This window comes from Lactuca virosa, chromosome 1, assembly GCF_052849685.1.
Source record: "Lactuca virosa cultivar CGN04683 chromosome 1, Lactuca_virosa_CGN04683_v6, whole genome shotgun sequence".
In the NCBI taxonomy this organism is placed as follows: domain Eukaryota; kingdom Viridiplantae; phylum Streptophyta; class Magnoliopsida; order Asterales; family Asteraceae; genus Lactuca; species Lactuca virosa.
The window spans coordinates 190,257,933-190,278,033 of NC_136426.1; the positions used below are offsets into that span (position 1 = coordinate 190,257,933).

General features: G+C 36.3%; 1 protein-coding gene across 1 annotated transcript; it reads right to left on the minus strand.

Annotated features, from left to right (window-relative positions):
* Positions 1–19,210: 19,210 nt before the first annotated feature.
* LOC145125703 (uncharacterized) lies at positions 19,211–19,862 on the minus strand. The gene is made up of 2 exons (XM_079061132.1): positions 19,726–19,862; positions 19,211–19,544 (listed from the first exon to the last, which is right to left on the minus strand). The coding sequence occupies exons 1-2, from the start codon at positions 19,860–19,862 to the stop codon at positions 19,211–19,213; spliced, it is 471 nt and encodes a 156-aa protein (XP_078917258.1).
* Between the last annotated feature and the right edge of the window lie 239 nt (positions 19,863–20,101).

Sequence of the window (20,101 nt, forward strand, 5' to 3'; positions counted from 1 at the left end):
TTTAGACCTTTTGCCATCTGCTTTAAATCTACTTGGTGGAAGTGTTTCCTCACCATCATTTTCATGAATCGGAGAGAAACCTTATGACCCTTAGATTTTATGGTGTATGTGTTCTTATCCATGTGAATCGTCAAAACCATAGTCACAAGACAAGGATAATGACAAATCCAAACTCATATGGACTGAACTTATGCAATCTTAACTTCTTGCCACCTGGCAGTACAGGGCCTGCCATTGCTTCCAAGTTGTTATGCAACCAATTTGAGAACTTTCAGAACTCCTATGCAAAGCCAACTTTAACTGGAATTGGCACAGAATATGTCAACACGATAGGTTATAAACCTCAAGTCGTGTGCTAGTGAAGAACCTCATGTTTTATTCTTGATTAGTTCTTGAAATTCTTTTTAGGATCTTTAAGACTACCACTATCCTCTTGACATATAAGACTATCTTGCCAAATATTCAAGAGATAGTGCGGATTCTTTATCAAGACAAACACTTCACACAATTGGCCTTAGTTGGTCTTTGTTTTATCCAAAACATCACAACTTACCAATTTCAAATGTACAAGAGTAGGACACTTTTACCCTTACATTTGACAAGTGTTTTAAACCTTTCTTTAAGATATGTCACTCAAGTTACAATCTTGGAGTATGACTCTAAGAATTATTTTGGAACGAAGTATGACTCATCTTCTTAATTTAACCATTTCAACAATTCATGACTCCTCTTCTTAGTCATAAGAATGCACTAAGATGTCCTTAGAAGACCAATTGTGATGTGGTTCTTAAATCATTAATATGATCACAAAACATGATACTAAAGTACTCTCCTATCTTTTCAGATTTGAGAAAACTTTTATCTTTCTGCCTAATTTGATTCTTCTCATTCGTTCTGCCATACATTGAGACTTTTCCAATGTTTCAGAATTATACTTAAACTTGTAAGTATAACCATATTTACTAAACTTTAGTAAATCAAATAGTCTTAACGAGCTTTGTGGTGGACATGACCAGTGCACAAGAATGTGTACTCGATCCCTTTAGTCCTTCACTTGACTCACACATCCATGTGAACAAGTAATTAGTCTTGATTTTCCAATGCTTGAAAGTTCTCATTCATCATACTATTCAACTTGCATGATTCCAAGTTTCGGTCCAATTGACACTTGGGCGATGAGGGACTTTCCTGATTTGGTAAATTTAGACACTACCACAAATGAAAGAATCAAATCCATTTTCCAATATTGCTGTCAGTGGAATCATATAAGCAACAATTTTCCACAAATGCCATTGTAAGGATACTTCAAATAAATAAAATTAAACAATTTTCTTTTATTTTAAAACTTTGCGGAAAAACTTATCCTTACAATCCACATGAAAAATTGTTGTTATCTATTCCTTGCTCAAAATTCTGATGCGATCGAAATCCACCTTCGCGATCAGAATCAACATATACTTCCTTTAAGATTTCTCTTTATTCTTTGATTCTTAAAACATCAACATGTGACCCAGTCACATCATGTAATGAGGATCTTAGAATAGAACTTAACAGAGTTAGATAATGGGCTCTACCTGATGTAGAGTCAAACTTATTGACTTTAACATCCTTAGGTAAATTTGGCAGCTTTGCAATCAACGCCCCTTCCTTTGGCAAAATAAACATATAGATCCTTTGGTAATGGGACTATCTCAGACTTAGCCTTTCTCTTTACCATTTGGTCAACCGGGTTGACTATGGCCAATCCCTTTCCATTGGGAAGAGAATGCTTTTTCTGGATTTCCAGTGTCACTGTCCATAAAGTTTTTGGGAAGTTGTTATTCTAATCAAATTTGCTTTACTATCGTTCCAAATCATTGCTGATTCAGCAGCACCAAGCAAATAGATATGATCATTAAGGTTCATGTCATAGTCTGTTTCATAGTAGTCCCAAAGGAACTCACTATGTGACTTAGAAAGTGATTGAACATCCAACTTTCTCAAGACTTTGACACCCAACTCTCCCAGCTTATCAATATGTGACTTCATCTCTAAGATGTGATCACACATAGACCTTTCTTGCCCTTAGGGCTTGAGTGACCTTGAACTTGTGGGTTAGGGAGAATAATTGGAGGAGGTGGAGGAAGTAAAGTTCCAAGAGATTTGGGAAGATCATAGATGTCTGAACTAGACATCTTTTGGGAGATATTCAAGATAGTTGATCTAAAGTCCTTAATATAACACCCAATATGAAATATTAAGGCTAGGATCCAACAACCTATTTATAACTGGAAGAGGGATGCCGTAATCCGGGTTATAAAATAGTTGAAGGTAGGTAAATGACGATTTACCAATTTCCACCATGAAAAACGAAATAATGTAATTAGGTTTTTAATTGGATTTGAAGCTCCTAGATCTTTTGAGATTCATTGAACTTTTCAATGGCATGTTTCAATCTCGAGTGTGCTCTTCAGGTTTTGTGACTGGGATGCCGAGGATCACAAAACAAGGTGTGAAGTAACCATGCAAATATACTTGGTACCCTTAATATTTACCCCTCAATCGATGTGCCGGTTAACCACACGAGCTCCACCGATACTATGATAACTATTAAGTTACCCTTTGCCTACTTTGTTAAATCCAGGTTAGTGTGACGGTTAACCACACACGCTCCACTAACGGTTTAAACAAAGTGCAAAGTGTAATTTCATGGATTAGCACCTTATTCACATTTTCCTAAGTAACTAAGATTGGGAATTTATAAGTGTTTAGTTACTTAGTATTTATCATTAATACTTTTAATGAAGGGAGAATTATAGTCCTTGTCCTACCCGTTCGGCTAACGACCCTCCACCAGTCAAGGAAGCGGTGGGTGAGAGTGGAGACCCATTAAACTGCCATTTTATAGGCAGTAACCTTATACCCCCCTTATAGACCGGCTTCGTGAATGAGGCCTACTAACGGTAAGACTGACTTACTCTTATACATATATTTATTATTAACTTATAATACTATAAAGTATAAGGGTTGAATTTTAACTTTTAAAATTCTAAGGGCTAACTTGGAATTAAAGTATTCATGGGGAAAACTTTACAAATTGCAAAACTTGAGGGCAAGTTTTTGAAAATATTCAAAACTAATTAATTCCATAACTTATGTGTTTAAAGTAGTTTTAATTAAAAAAAACTCTTCAAGTTCCATAACTTGAGGACAAGTTATGGAAGACTTTAAACTAATAAAAGAATGTAACTTTTCTTTATTTTTGTAACTTATGGAACTAATTAAGGTTACACATTTTATCATTTAATGAAGTGACTCTTGAACCTCCATAACTTGAGGACAAGTTATGGAGTCATAAAACCATTTAATGAGGACAAGACTCTTCATTTTTGTAACCATTGCCAAATTTTTATGAGTTTTATGAAACTTAAATGTGACTTTTCATATAACTTGAGGACAAGTTACAAAAACACACTTTAGAATCAACTCTTAGATTAAAATGGATTGAAAACACATAATCAATTAACTTTTCTATTAATCTAATAAACTCATATGAACAAAGATAATTCACATCAATTTTTTTTTCCAAGTAATTAGCATAACTTTTAAACTAATACAAAACATGAATGTATTGACAATTATCTTTGAAATTGGATTAGCATGAACATTACCACATCAAAAACAAGTTTATAAGTCCAAAAACATCTAAGGGTAATGTTCCTAGTCCATTTCTAGCCAAAACAGTCGAATATATGCTGTCAGGGGTTCCAAAATTCGACTTTTCAGCTAATTTTGCAAGTATAACAAGAAAACAAACCTGGCTCTGATACCACTGATGGGTTTTGAGCATTCTAACACTCCTAAGTGTACATGCAACCCTAAATACCTTGGATCTATGTTTTCTCTATTATACATGCAATTATGAACTTTCCAAGGTATTACCCTATCTAGCATACAATACTTGATACTTGGGTAATCAAATGGATAGAATACATACCTTTGTTTGATGTAGCTTGTCTCCATGAAGCTTGAGTGCCTAGTGCCCCAAGTGTGACACCTCAAATGGTTCACACAACACCAAATGCACATGGAATGACTTGAGAGAAATGGAACACTCCTTGAAATCGTCTAGCCCTCATATTCACACATTAGTGCACGATTTCTTGAGCCATGTGATTCTTTTATATGGTGGCTATTAGGGTTACACCATGTAACTCATAACTTTACCCATTCCTTATGCTCCATGGATTTTAACCTCCATGGAGTATCCATGGGTCACCCCCATGGACTTAGTCCAACATAAGGAATCTTGGATCACAAGCCCACATATATAAGAATGAATGATTTACACAATCAACCCATATATTTAATTAGTCTCCTTTTGATCACTTAATTAATTCCAAATTAATTCTTGATCAATACTAATTAAATAACCTTATTAATATATTAGAACTTATAATATATTAACCAACCTTAAGTGTTATTTCTCTCATTATAGTCTATCCAAATGCATGATGCCATGCAACCCAAATGGACCATGCCGGGTGGGGTCAAGTCTTACCAATTATAGTTATGGACTTAGACATTAATCCAACACTTAAGTGGTTTCACAAATTTGCATGCAATCATGTATATATAACACATAGCAGGTCACAACATCAAATTAGAACATATAAAATTTTTCATTAATATTATCCGCATTTTGATACATGAAAATTTGCTCGGAAGAGCATACATAAGTGGTGCAAGTTCGGCAGTGTAACGGCTCTATGAGTAGTGTAATCACTTAAACATAGAGTCGATGGTACATAGCATAGATCACATAAGCATAACCCTAAGGATAGATATGACTAGCCCTAGTCATGGTGGGATGCGCCAGGGGGTGGTGCTGAAGAAGTGGACGCTCCCTGAAGGTGAGCCACCTGTCGTTCCGCGTCTCGGAGGCGAGTCTCCCATCCCACCTGCCTCATGTGGAACTCGCGGATAACTTCTCGCGTCTCCTGTTCTGCACATTCGACTCTAGTCCGCATCTGGTGCATCTGATCAGCGGTGCTCTGCGCTAGGTCGCCAGTGTTCCGTAGTCGTCTCACCATGACCGGAAGTGCGCGATCAGCTGGTCCTCCCGCCCTCAAGTCGTAGAACTCGCGTGACATGCCGAATGGAGGTTGTTGTCCCTGCTGTCTGCTCTACCTCCAAAGATCGATACCCCAGGGGGTGTAGGGCCAGTCGGGCCCATCCGGTGAGCGGGCACCCTAGTCGGGTAAGGGGGTTGATGACTTCGGACTCTGTGTCCGAATCACCATCATCGCTAGGTTCCTCCTCGAAGTCCTCTCCGGCTTCTTCTTCTTCCAGGGCCTCCACTGGCTCGACAGGTCCTCCCTCGACTTCCGCCTCACGTTCCTCTTCAGACCCTTCATCGGGGTCTTCTTCAGGTTCCTCCTCCAGCCATCCGTTATTTCCCTGATTAGGGAAATACGGATCTCCGGGGTGATGGAAGCCGGCCATACTGTCTGCGAGAGTATATAAATGTACTAACATTATTCCTAAATGTTTTATTTATTATGTAATTTGAATTAATGTTCTTTTCTTGGTAACAAAGGGTATGTTTTTAGGTTTACTGACCATCGAGGTTTTCCCGGAGCATGTGATAGTTGTACCTCGGAGAAAATGTAGTTGATCAGGCTACATTCACCCCTTACTACGACCATGAATAGTCCCGACTTAAGCGAGATGTCAATGTTATCTTATTTGATTTGGTATTAGGTTCTTTTTCCTATATCAGACAAGTAAATATGTTTTACCGTGTGACAACCGTCAAATTCTGGTCAAGTCAAAGTCAAATAAAGTCAACAAGTCAAACCGGTCAACCCTACTAACACTTGTATACCAGGGTTCACCTCATGTAATTACTGTACAACTCACTATTTTAATAAGAAATCATCACTTGAAAAGTTGTATTTTTAGATTTCTTGAACCCTAATCGGGGTAAGTGAGGCAGCAAAGCGATAAAATACTATTACATACCCTTCGGAGGTGTGTAAGACTCTTAAACATGGCTTAACGGGGTTTGCGGAACTTGCGTTGCGAAGCCAAACACTCAAAAGGGTCACAAAAGAAGTCTCTCCAAATCTCTTTCACTCTAACTCTCCCAAAACTCTCTAAGTATGAGAAATCTCTTCAAGAATGTCAAATCTCTCCCAAATCTCTCTCTGTATGGTAAATCTCTCCCAAATCTCTCTCTGTATGAGAAATCTCTCCAAGAATGTCAAATCTCTCCCAAATCTCTCCAAGTATGAGAAATCTCTCCAAAATCTCTCTCTGTATGAGAAATCTCTCCCAAATCTCTCTCTGTATGAGAAATCTCTCCAAGAATGTCAAATCTCTCCCAAATCTCTCTCTGTATGAGAAATCTCTCCAAGAATGTCAAATCTCTCCCAAATCTCTCCAAGTATGAGAAATCTCTCCCAAATATCTCTATGAATGAGAAATCTCTCCAAGTATGTCAAATCTCTCCCAAATCTCTCTCAAAATCTCTCTCAACTTTTTATAATCACTCGGGGCATTCCGACCCTCGAATTTGGCGAAAACAGCTCAAAAACGGAAGCCGGAGAATATGACGGGCGAGGCATTAAGAGGAATGGATAAGAACCTTGAAGTCAAAGACGACGGAGTTCGTTACCTCATGAACCGAATCTGGACACCAAAGTTCGGTGGGTTCCAGGACGTCGTCATGAACGAAGCACACAAGACTCGATACTCCATCCATCCAGGTTCGGATAAGATGTATCTAGACCTCAAGAAGTTGTACTGGTGGCCGAACATGAAAGCCGATATTGCTACCTATGTGGGCAAGTGTCTGACTTGCGCCAAAGTCAAGGTGGAATACCAGAAACCCTCAGGATTGCTGCAACAGCCTGATATACCGTAGTGGAGGTGGAAACGAATAACCATGGACTTCATAACCAAGCTACCTAAGACCCTGGGTGGGCTTGATACCATATGGGTAATCGTGGACAGATTGACCAAATCAGCGCACTTCCTGCCGATTAAGGAAACCGACAAGATGGAGAAGTTGACTAGAACATACATCAAAGAGGTGGTACGACTGCATGGCGTGCCGATATCCATTATCTCTGACAGAGATAATAGATTTACATCGCGGTTTTGGCAGTCTTTACAGAAATCCCTGGGGACTAGGCTTGACATGAGTACTGCCTATCACCCACAAACTGACGGGCAGAGTGAGAGGACCATTCAGACGCTAGAATACATGCTTAGAGCGTGTGTGATAGACTTTTGTAAATCTTGGGATACCCATTTACCACTTGTTGAATTCTCGTACAATAACAGTTATCACACTAGCATCAAGGTTGCACCATTTGAAGCCCTCTATGGCCGCAAGTGCAGGTCACCTCTGTGCTGGGGTGAAGTGGGTGACACGCAACTAGCTAAGGGACAAGTCCCTAATAGCACCCTCACTGGCCCGGAGATAATAAGAGAAACCACATAAAAGATCGTTCAAATTTCGAGAAAGACTGAAAGCATCCCGAGATCGGCAAAAGAGTTACGTGGATAAGCGACGCAAACCCTTGGAATTCCGGGTCGGTGATCGAGTACTACTGAAAGTTTCCCCTAGGAAAGGAATGATACTTTTCGGTAAACGTGGGAAACTAAACCCAAGGTACATCAGACCGTTCGAAATTCTTGGCAGGATTGGCCCAGTGGCATACAAACTCCGATTACCACAAGAACTAAATCACGTACATCCTATCTTCCACGTATCAAACTTAAAGAAATGCCTATCCGATGAGACCCTCGTGATACCACTCGACGAAATTGAAATCAACGAGAGTCTCCGCTTCGTGGAAGAACCGGTAGAAATCATGGATCGAGAGATCAAAAGAACAAAGCAAAGTCGTATTCCCATTGTGAAGGTCCGCTGGAACGCTAAACGAGGACCCGAATTCACCTGGGAACGCGAGGATCAGATGAAACAAAAGTACCTACATCTCTTCCCGAACTCTTGAAGTCCCAACCAAAATGCAAATTTCGGGACGAAATTCCTTCTAACGGGGGGATGATGTGACAACCGTCAAATTCTGGTCAAGTCAAAGTCAAATAAAGTCAACAAGTCAAACCGGTCAACCCTACTAACACTTGTATACTAGGGTTCACCTCATGTGATTACTGTACAACTCACTATTTTAATAAGAAATCATCTCTTGAAAAGTTGTATTTTTAGATTTCTTGAACCCTAATCGGGGTAAGTGAGGCAGCAAAGCGATAAAATACTATTACATACCCTTCGGAGGTGTGTAAGACTCTTAAACATGGCTTAACGGGGTTTGCGGAACTTGCGTTGCGAAGCCAAACACTCAAAAGGGTCACAAAAGAAGTCTCTCCAAATCTCTTTCACTCTAACTCTCCCAAAACTCTCTAAGTATGAGAAATCTCTTCAAGAATGTCAAATCTCTCCCAAATCTCTCTCTGTATGGGAAATCTCTCCTAAATCTCTCTCTATATAAGAAATCTCTCCAAGAATGTCAAATCTCTCCCAAAATCTCTCCAAGTATGAGAAATCTCTCCAAAATCTCTCTCTGTATGAGAAATCTCTCCCAAATCTCTCTCTGTATGAGAAATCTCTCCAAGAATGTCAAATCTCTCCTAAATCTCTCTCTATATGAGAAATCTCTCCAAGAATATCAAATCTCTCCCAAATCTCTCCAAGTATGAGAAATCTCTCCCGAATATCTCTATGAATGAGAAATCTCTCCAAGTATGTCAAATCTCTCCCAAATCTCTCTAAGTATGCCAAATCTCTCCAAGTATGACAAATCTCTCCCAAATCTCTCTTAAAATCTCTCTCAACTTTTTATAATCACTCGGGGCAGCCCGACCCTCGAATTTGGTGAAAACAGCTCAAAAACGGAAGCCTACGCGAAAAACAGACTTAAGGAGCCGAAACTCCTCTTAGGAACCGAAACCCCTCTCAAGGAACCGAAACCCTCTCAGGAACCGAAACCTCTTAGGAGCCGAGACCCTCTCAACCGAAATGGACCGAGCGCTCTGTCTATTTCGGTCCCCTGATCATGTTGAACCGAGTCCTGACCTTGCTGAACCGAAACCGACTTTCGACTCCCCTTCTCACCTTCGGTCCGAGGAGATGGCCTTCTGTCCGAGGAGCGAGCCTGCGCAAGCCAAGACCGAGCCTCGCCTGTTGTTCTTCTCCTCGCGCTCTCGGTTCCTCTTCCACTCTCGGTTCTAAGCTCTTAGGAGCCGAACCTCGCATCCTCGGCCAGAGCTTCGGATTTTGACAATATTCACCCGGTTTTCAATATCTTTAGCGTTTTGAGCCCGTTTTTCGTGATTTTAATGCGGGATTTTCTCCAAAAATCATATTTTAACATTCAAGACCCTAAATAATCATAATTTAAACATATTTTTATGGAAATCTTTATTTATGAATAAAATCTAATGGGTGAGATATTATGGGTGGAGTGTTGACTTTGCCTTAGTGTATGACACAAGCAACCTCCCCATACCTCCATAGTACAACTCCATGTCCTTCCACCATACCTAGGTCATGTCAATGTACTTTATCATCATTTCCAGCCATTTTCCCACGTTCTTAGAGCTGGACACTCATCCTCTCTCCTCATTCTTACTCACTTGCTCTCATTTCACCAAAGATCAAACTCAACTTTTCTCTCAAACTTTCTCCCTCAATTTCGGGATTCCAAGGCTGATCATCAAGCTTTCTTACACTCTTGGTAAGTATAATTCATCATCCTTGTGATAATTACACTTCATTCTACTCCAATCATAGATTGCTTACACAAATTCCATCACTTTTGGTGTTAGATTCTCGAAAATCTTCTAGGCATGTTCAAGTGTTCTTGAGTTGAACACTTCTCATCTCCAACACTCATCTTCTGAAACCATTTAAGATGAGTTCATACCCCTACGTTTTCATGTTTTCTTAAGTTTTAAGGGGGGGAATACAAGTTAAATCATCAAGAACACAACTAAACTTTTCCAACAGCTTTCATAAGAAAAGTTGGACTTCAATCACGGACTGTTTTGGAAAACCTACACATTTTAGTTTTCAAAACTGTACAAGGTGTAAGTCGTTCAAGTCTCTAGCTTTAAAATGGCTACTTGCACATCTCCATACGATTTTTCTACAATTTATGGTGATTTTTACAAAACTGCCTATCATTTCAAACATCAATCCGGACCAGTCTGTGGTTATGGACTTTTTCACACAAGTTAGAGGTCACTAAAAATCATAATAAAAATTATGGAGAAACTAGACTCATTTTCCAAACTCTTAGAATTTACGGATTCTGATTTGGACCTTTGATGATTATTCTACAAATTTTCTAAAAACAGTGATGGAAAATGTTATCAATAGAAAAATGCTATCAATTTCATTTCACCTTGTAACATGTTGAGCAAGGTGTATATCTTTATGTGATTATATGTTACTGCAATATATGACATTTTTGTCTTAGTATATATACATACATCAGTTAACAAATGAATTTTGCTAAATAAAGCATAGGAATAATAATTTGTTATAATCAAAGTACATCCATTACATACAAACATTCGATAAACTATATTGAGTATAGTTTACATACATTACTACTACTACCCTTGTTTTGATAAACTATAATAGGTATAGTTTATGATACATTACATAATACATACATTTCAAAAGGGTACATTTATACAAAGAGGATTTTCATTACACCACACGTAATTCCGTTAATGACTTTGTGAGACATTCGCTTCACTTTACAAATAAGTCATGTATTGTAACCAGAGACTCCTGGAGGGAGAGCGTGATAGTTGTGTATAGATTTATATTGGGTCTGACAAACCCACACCTTAACTGCATGCAACAGTTAGACCGGCAGGTCTGGGGTGACAAATGTCATAACATTTCCGACGCCTGAAGAACGTCGTTTCAGGCCAACTAGGTCATAGCATGGTTGTAATAACTCACAAAAAGTATTAACAAACATAGGAATTTATGTGATTTTCATTGAAATCAAACGCGTTTATGTCGATTTAAACTTACATTATTTTCTATAAGTAAGAAGGGTTACTTATATATTTCGGTCTTGGATATAAGACTACATTACACATTTTAAGGAAAATATCGGATTTTCTGGAACAAACATTTCATTTACAAGAGAGAGGCTTTTATCAATACAAAACAAAAGCTTATGAACTCACCAGCCTTTGTGTTGACACTTTTTCAAACAACTTGTATTCTCAGGAAATCACTAAACAGGTAATCAAGTGCATTTTGAGGATGGGACGTTAAGGCGTCAAACATTTCATATTTTGTCAACATATTGTAATTGATTTGGAAACATGTAATTCATACAATGATGTAACTCTTTCAATTATATATATATGTTGGTTGTGTTTGCTTGAATTACTATTGCCATTGTGGTTATGATACTATACATGAAGTCCTCCACCCCCGGACATTTCCGCCATCCTTGGTTTGGGGGTGTGACATATCGTTGTGTTTTATTTGTTTTGTTCAGAGTTGTTTTAGTCCCTTCTTGGTTTATAGTTGCATATCAATGTGTGTTTAGATATGCCAGTTCACTATAAACAGTGCTCTGATACCAACCTGTCACACCCTCGAAACCAGACGGCGGAAACGTCCGAGGGCTCGCGTGACTTGAATTGAATATCATCACAATGAATATACATGAATCATAACATAAACATCACCATGCATCAATACATTACAACTGATATTGTTTACATCCAGTACATTGTTTTAAATATTACACATTCGTAACATAAATTGTTTGAGAGTTTTCAAAACATAACATCCTAACATACTTGATATTACCCTTCAGCTTACCTGTTACCTGAGAATACAAGTTATTTTGAAAAATGTCAACATATGAAATGTTGGTGAGTTCATAAGCAGGGTTGTGATAAAAATGATTTGTGTAGTTTGTAAAACCCAGAAAATCCGATATTTTCTGAAAAGACAATTGTTTACCAAAGTGTGAAGATCCATAAGTTGATGCATGAATGATTTCAAAACGTGTATAAAATGAGGTTTCGTATTATAGTTATAGAGAACTACAAGCGAGTGATGTTGATTTCCTCGAAAAACCCGATGTTTTCCGATGGCGCAAAATATACTTGTTTACGAATTTCTATACCGCCACAACGAATGATTTTTGATTACTCTTCCTTGATTACTCGGGTGGTATTGGATTAATCAATTTTAGTGAGTCGTTATAACCCGGCATGAAAATGACTAGTCATAACTACAGACTACGAACGATCCTTAGAGGCGTCGCCCGTTATCACTCACTTAATCCAAACAACCTTGATTACTATTGATTAACAACCTGAATCTGTTTACTTTGATTACTCATAGGCCTAACAAACGAGGAGAAGAGGAGTACAACGTCCTGATACTTTCGTGAGTTATTTAGGCTGTTGGGTATGTGAAGGACACGGTGGTCCATGTCGCATTTGATTACTTTGACCTTACTAGCAATACTAATGGGCTACTAAGGCCCAATAGCACTTAAAAGCCATTGAAGGTCCCTTTAATATGGAATTGGGTCATAAAAGGCCCAATGACATTTGATTACTTTATCCCTTGGGCCCAAAGATCATGTTAATGAATTAGAAAGGTCCCACAAGCATGATTTGAAACTTTCAAGCCCAAGGTTTTGAATGTTTACTCGTTTTAGGTATCGCATAATTGTTGGAAGGTTTGATTGAACGATTGTTATTTTTGGATCCGCACGAGGCTGTTCGGTCGTTTATATTGATGTTTGAGAATATATGTATACTCTTCATTCTGTTTTCGTAAGTTGGTATTCTTTCGACTCAAATATCTTATAATAAAATAATTGGTTCAAAATATTGGTTTGACCTTTTCAGTCCTTCTTTAATAAAAATAACAATTTTAGTCCTTTATGCAAAAGAAAAGACATTTTAAGCCCTTAAAAATAATTTCTTGACACTTTTGAATCATAGACTTGTTCAAATGATATTTTTAGCTCAAAACTTATTCTTTGGCAGTTTCAGCCCTTCCAGAATAGTGTTTTTCGGTTAAAGCCCAACTTTTTGCAATTTTTACAATTTTGGCCCAAAATCCAAAAACTTTACATTTTTGATCCTTTTTGGAAAAGAAAAGCATTTTTAACCCTTGAAATAGTTTTGTTTAACTTCTTATCTCCTGTTTTGAAGAATTTACCATTTCAGCCCTTTAATTGTCATATTTTCGTATTTTTTGGGCTTATTGGGCAGAAAAGCCCAAAAATTGGCCCATTAAGCTAGTATTTACATTTCAAGTCCTTTGAAGAGCATAATATTGATGAAAACATTTATTGTAACTGTTTTGACTCTTTTGACCCTTAAGAAAACCGTGAATGGCAACTTTTAACCCAACTTTTGTTTATTTGACAATTTAAGCCCAAAAATGAGTTTTATGTTGCAATCTGTTTATCATAATCTTAAAGATTAATATTCTTGACTTGTTTAGTGTAAGGAAACTTAGATCATGTTTTTTCTCCTTCTTATGACATAGATCTCGAGATTTCTTCCCTTTTGGTTACATATTTTTCCACAAAAACACATAAACTCACACATACATGCATAAAATCATACATAGCATACACATACACATAGATCTACACATTTTACTTGTATTCTCCCCCATAAAACTTATGAAATCCGAAAAGAGAGGGGTATGAATCTCACCTTGAGTTTGTGGGTTCGGTTTAAAGAAGAATGGAAGTAAGTGATGTGATTTTCGGCTTTAACAAGCCCTCATTGGGTAGATCTCGAACTTATGGAGGTTTTCTAAGAGTATGATCACAAAATGCTTAGATTGAATGATCTTAACACAAGGATGAAGTTATACAACTTAGATGAGTAAGGACTTACCAAGATTTGTAACTAGAAGTGATTTTTGAATGAAAAACTTCTTGGAATGCTTCTAATTTTCGAAAATTTGGATGAAAAGGAGAAGAGAGTTCTTATGTGTTTGAGAGAGATTTTTTAGAGCGTGTGTGTGTTTGAGTTTGTTTCGGCCGAGAGTAGAAAGGAGAGAAGAAGAGAGAGACATTTGAGTTGACATGCATGGAAACATGGGATTTTGCATGGGTTTCCAATGGGTAAATGTGAGGTGGCAAGTAGGAAGTCAACTCTTCCTCCATTTGTGTAGTTTGGCCGAAAATGGGCTTATTGAAAGGAGTTATGTAATAATTTGAGCCCATTCTTGTATTGTTTGAAAACATGTAGCTCATAAGGAAAAATTCTCGACCCATTGGGCTCCAATGAGGGTTTACGGCCCAATTGTCAAAATAATGGGCTTCATAGTCCATTAGAGTTAATTAGGTTAGTTATGGTCCAATAAGGCCCATTAGGGTATTTTATTTCATTCTAGGCCCAATATGGCCCAAAATGTTAAAATAAATGGAAGTGGGTCCAATTAGAGTCCATATAGGAGTTCTAAGCCCAAAATAGTCAAATTGGAAGCTTGTTGGTCCATTAGGCCCAATAAGGAAATTCTAGTCCACAATGGACTTAAACCGGGATTTCTAGGGTTTCCAATTATTTGTTGACTATTTGCAGTGCTTCTATAAAGTGTTTGATTGAAGTTTTGTTGTTATTGAATAAGCATCGTGCATGCTTTCACATTGTTGGTTTACAGTTGGTATAATTGTTGTTACAAAGCATCAAAATTCCTAGTTGTGACAGTATATAAATTAATTTATATTTCTTAAACTAGGCACCCATTATAATTAATGTACATCAATAGTATAAACAGAAAATATAAATATAAGGTATAAACATAAATATCTTATTTAAAATTGATAATTGTTTATTACATAATAACTAATAATAAAATCTAATAACCGTTTCCGTGTAAAAAACTATTTCACAAAAAAACTATTTATTGACGCTACTTTACACGCACACATATCTAGTGTGTGTATATATTACAATATTTAGTTATGATATTTAATTAAACATTTTATAACAGAAGAATAACAATAATGTTATATATATATATATATATATATATATATATATATATATATATATATATATATATATATATATATATATAATTAACAATATTTAATTATGATGAAAAGTATGTTATATTAAACATTTTATAAAACAAGAATAATAATAAGGTTATATATAATAATTGTATATTTCGGTAATTAAGTCAATGATAAAAGTAAATATAACTAATATTCAATGTTAGTATCATTGATAAAATTTTATTCTATAATTTATTAACAATAATATATTTTATGACATATATCATTCTAAAAGGCTCAACAACGTATGTCATCACGCAAGACGTAACTTCGTTGTCTAGAAAACTTGCATGATTGTGATGTTGGACAAATCATATCAAAGCATGTGTTTTTTTTCAAGGCACATTCTTTCTTTTTTGAGATTAGACACACACCATTGAGTTTTTGTTAACTTTATGTTATTAGGGGTGTTATAACTAATAAATTGTCGACTGAAGTCACGCATAGAAAATCATCATGACTCGTAAACATTGGGGTTTACATTGTTCTGACAAGTGTATACAATGATTGAAAAACAATAGAATAATACAAATGAAATTCAATATATATATATATATATATATATATATATATATATATATATATATATATATAGCGCACAAGAATCAATTATTAGAAAACATACTTGAATGATGGTTACACACAAAATTAGAATCTCGAAATTTATAGAAGATTGAGGCCTGCAAACAGTGTTCTAAAAAATAAATTTTCAGGGTACGAATATGTCTTGATGATACAACAATTAATCCAAGAAGTGATCTTGAATATGTTTAAATTTTCTATGTTCCTTCATCGTTCCAGAAAACGATTTTTAAGAGACTAAATTGCACAAATGGTCCCTGTGGTTTGTTTAAAATTGCCACCTTAGTCCAAAAAGATTTGGACTAGCATCAGAGGTCTAAAGTTTTCATTTTGCTGCTTGTTTGGTCCAATATGTTTTGATTTTTTTCAAAATAACATATTTGCCCCAGTTAATATGATTTTCTCTTTTGTCTTATTTGTTTTTCTGATTTTCATATTTAAAAAATAAAAATAAAATAAAAATCTCTCTCTCTCTCTCTCTCTCTCTCCACCATTTCTCCTTCCTTCTTCATTTGTTCTTCATGGTTCTTAAGATCCCCTCATCGTTAATTCCACCACCGTCCACCTTCACCCACCCCTCATCTCACTCCCTTCATAATCCAAACCTGGACCCAACGTCGTTTTACCATCCTCATCATTAATTACCTTCACCAACCATCAACCACAGTTGAACCTTTCATTATCTATCAAACCACCATTCCACCTTATACTACCACCAGACAAAACCCAAAAACTCAACCCTTATTTCTCCATCAGAGCCACAATAGCCACCACTGACCCTATAACCCATCATTTTCTCCATCAGATCGCCGCATCACCATTGAAACACCATCGACTGTCATCAACACATATTAACAGCCAAACCACGAGCAACACCAATTCTGCCAAAAAAATAAGAAAAAGAAATTAACCAGCAGATCTGTTAGTCACCTGATCTGTTCGTCACCCTCTTTCTCTTTTTTCTCGTCGGATCTGGAAAGACGAAGGTAAGGGCGTCGTTCAATACATACCAGCGCTAGGGTTTGCGGATGAAAATGATGGAGCTAGGATTTTCAGTGGATGATAGTGCCACTGAAATAAGAATAATCGATTAGGGTTATTTGATAACCCTAACTCGTCGCCGCCCTTCGTCTTCTCTGGAACGTCGTCACCAAATCATTAGGGTTTGTTGATGAAGAAAGCAGAGAAAGATGGAGATAGACGAGGCTCACCGGAGGAATGATGGTTTATAGATCTGGAGCCTCGTCGAGTTATAGCAGAGTTTTTCAGATCGCTGGAAAAACAAAGATTTACAGATATGGACAATGGGGACGAGATCGGAGCAAGGGTCTATAAATGGACGACGACGACGAGATGGTGATTCATGGCGGGTGGTGGGAATCGATTATGGTTTATTGTAGGTAATGACAGATTTCAGATCTATCGGAGGTTGGTGGTGACGGAGACGATAGGGGCTGAAGGTGGAGCTGAAGGCGGTGGTGGTTGACAACAACGACGGTGGTGGAGTCGATGACGAGGGGTTCTTTAGAACCATGAAGAACAGATGAAGAAAGAAGGAGAAATAATGGGGGGGGGGAGGGAGAGAGAGAGAGAGAGAGAGAGAGAGAGAGAGAGAGATTTATTATTATTTTTTTTAAATCTGAAAATCAAAAAAACAATTAAGAAAAAAGAAAAATCATATTTACATGGGCAAATCGGTCATTTTGAAAAAAAAATCAGAACAGATTGAACCAAACAAACGACAGAATGAAAATGTTACGCCTCTGGTGCTAGTCCAAACCTTTTTGGACCAAAGTGAAAATTTTGAACAAACCACGGACACCATTTGTGTAGTATAGTCTTTTTAAGAAGAATATGTGAGTTTTTCCAACCCCGAAATTTGTTCTTTGGTAATCTATTTATATGTATAGATTTGACAGTTTATAACAGCATTTCCCTTCAACAACTGCTAAATCTAAAAATAACTGTTAAAACAGTTAAACTGAAATTAACAGATTTAATTAATAAATAAAAAGTCAAAATTAAAATTAATATTTAAAATAGTACTTAATTAGACAATGAGAACCCAAGGCCAACCTTAAGCTTTTAATCTATTTATTAAACAACTTGGATAAAGCTTTATAAATGACCATGGTTTCTTCTTTCTTTCGATGTGGACAAGTTCCACAAAGGTAATTTACACACCTATAAAATATTAGTAAATATATACAATAATAAAAGTATAAAATAAATATTTGATAACATAAGGAAATGTTTATATGTAATGCTTAAGCTCGTTTTGGATTATGCTGCATCTATATATCATTGGATTATGTTCCATCTATATATCATTGATCAAACGGTAAATTATTTTTATTAAGAGTGTTATGAGAAGGTAATTAAGAAGCAAATCAAATTAACATAGCAATGAAATAAAAGGTATAAATTTTCATAATAATCAAATAAAAATTAAACTCGTAATGTAACACATGCTCTACATCGACTTTAATTCCGATTATAATCCTCAATATATTTTTTATTTTTGTAAGACTTGACTTAAGATATTTTTGATGAAACCGTATTTTGTGACCTAAGGCTGCTGGGTGTGGGCAATATTATATCACATGTTACCACACCCAAAAGGTGTCACATCACCATCATAGTCATAAATGAGTATTATAATACCAAAGGTGAAAATGGGCAACACCAAATAACATGTAATAACACCCCTTATTTTTTATTTTATTTTTTAATTTTTTTTAACGTTTTTAGTTTCTATATTTTCGAGTTTCTTTATTTTTTTTATTTATGTCATAATATAATTATAATATAAATTAAATCTTAAATTAAAAATAACATTTAAAAAATAACGATAAAAATATAAATCCTAAATTAAAAACAACATTAAAAAATTACAACTAAGGATAAAAACACATTTAGAAACCAAAAAAAAAAAGACGAAACAAATTACATTTTCGATCTAAATTACTCAACTTCACTGCTATCATAGATATGATCTGCCAAGTCTTCTCGAAGTTGTTTGTGTTTTCGTTGATTTTGGATATCAACGACTCTATGTAAGTATTCTGTTGTCCATGGTTGAAATTGAATGATACATACATACATAATATCTCGTAGTGTGTCCAACTCATATGCTCGTGCCGCATGTTCAACTATGTGTCATTTTGCTTTAAGAACTCCGAAAGCACGTTCCACGTCCTTACGTGCTCCTTCTTGTCTTCTCTTGAAAAAATTATCTCTTGGTTCTATCAGGTGCCGAAACATCTTCACAAACGTGGAATATGCTGGATATATTCCATCCGTGAGGTAATACCCGAACTTATACTCATGGCCATTTACTGTGAAAGGAACATTCGGTGCCTTTCCTATCAAAAGGTCCTGAAATATTGGTGACAGATCAAGAATGTTTACGTCATTGTTCAAACCCGCTACTCCAAAAAAAGCATGCCAAATCCATAAGTCTTGTGATGCAACAACCTCTAATACTAATGAAGGTGATCAAATATGACCACTTGTGTATTGACCTTTCCACGTCACGCCACAGGACAATTTCTCCATATCCACTTTGTGCAATCAATGCTTCCAAGCATTCCCGGAAAACCATGTCCTTCTTCATGCGCCGCATATAGTTGTTGTATGTCATTCAATGAAGGTTTGCGCAAGTATTTGTCAATGAAGGTTTCGATAACACCTCTCGCCAATCTATACAAACTTTCTCGTGCAGTTCGCTCTGACATTCTCATATAGTCATCAATAGAATCGGGTGATTCTCCCAAAGCCATAAGCTTGATTGCAGCAACACATTTTTGCAACCCTGTAAAACTTCGTTTACCTCTCGCATCGTACCTCAGTTGGAAATATTCATACCTAAACATATAATAAAATTTTCAAACAACTTTTTAATAATCTAAAAAACATATAATAAAATTTTCAAACAACTTTTAGTAATATAAAGAACATATATTAAAATAGAAAATAACTGTAATTACGTTATCTGCTTTCCATTGCATTGGCTATTCGTTGAAATACATTTTTCCGCAAGCGAAACCTTCTTTTGAAATCGTTTGGTTGGTAGACACAATTATCCGTAAAATAATCGTGTACTAGACGTCTATGCCCCTCTTCTGGATCTATGTTCAACGCCGCACGTCTGGTCAGTAGTGGAGCTGGCTCTGACGGTATCATGTCGGTAACATACTGATACATCATACCCACGAACATATCATCATCATCGATATCATGATTGTATGGATGAAACGGATCAAAATGATCTGTTTTATAATTAATTAGAGTAGGAAGGTAAAATGAAATTTTTAAAATTGAAAGAGATGGATATTATTGAAAGAGTTTGTTGAAAATATGAAGAAGGTGAAATAAAGATAAATTTTGAGTATTTATAATAATAAGGAACTATTTTTTGAAAT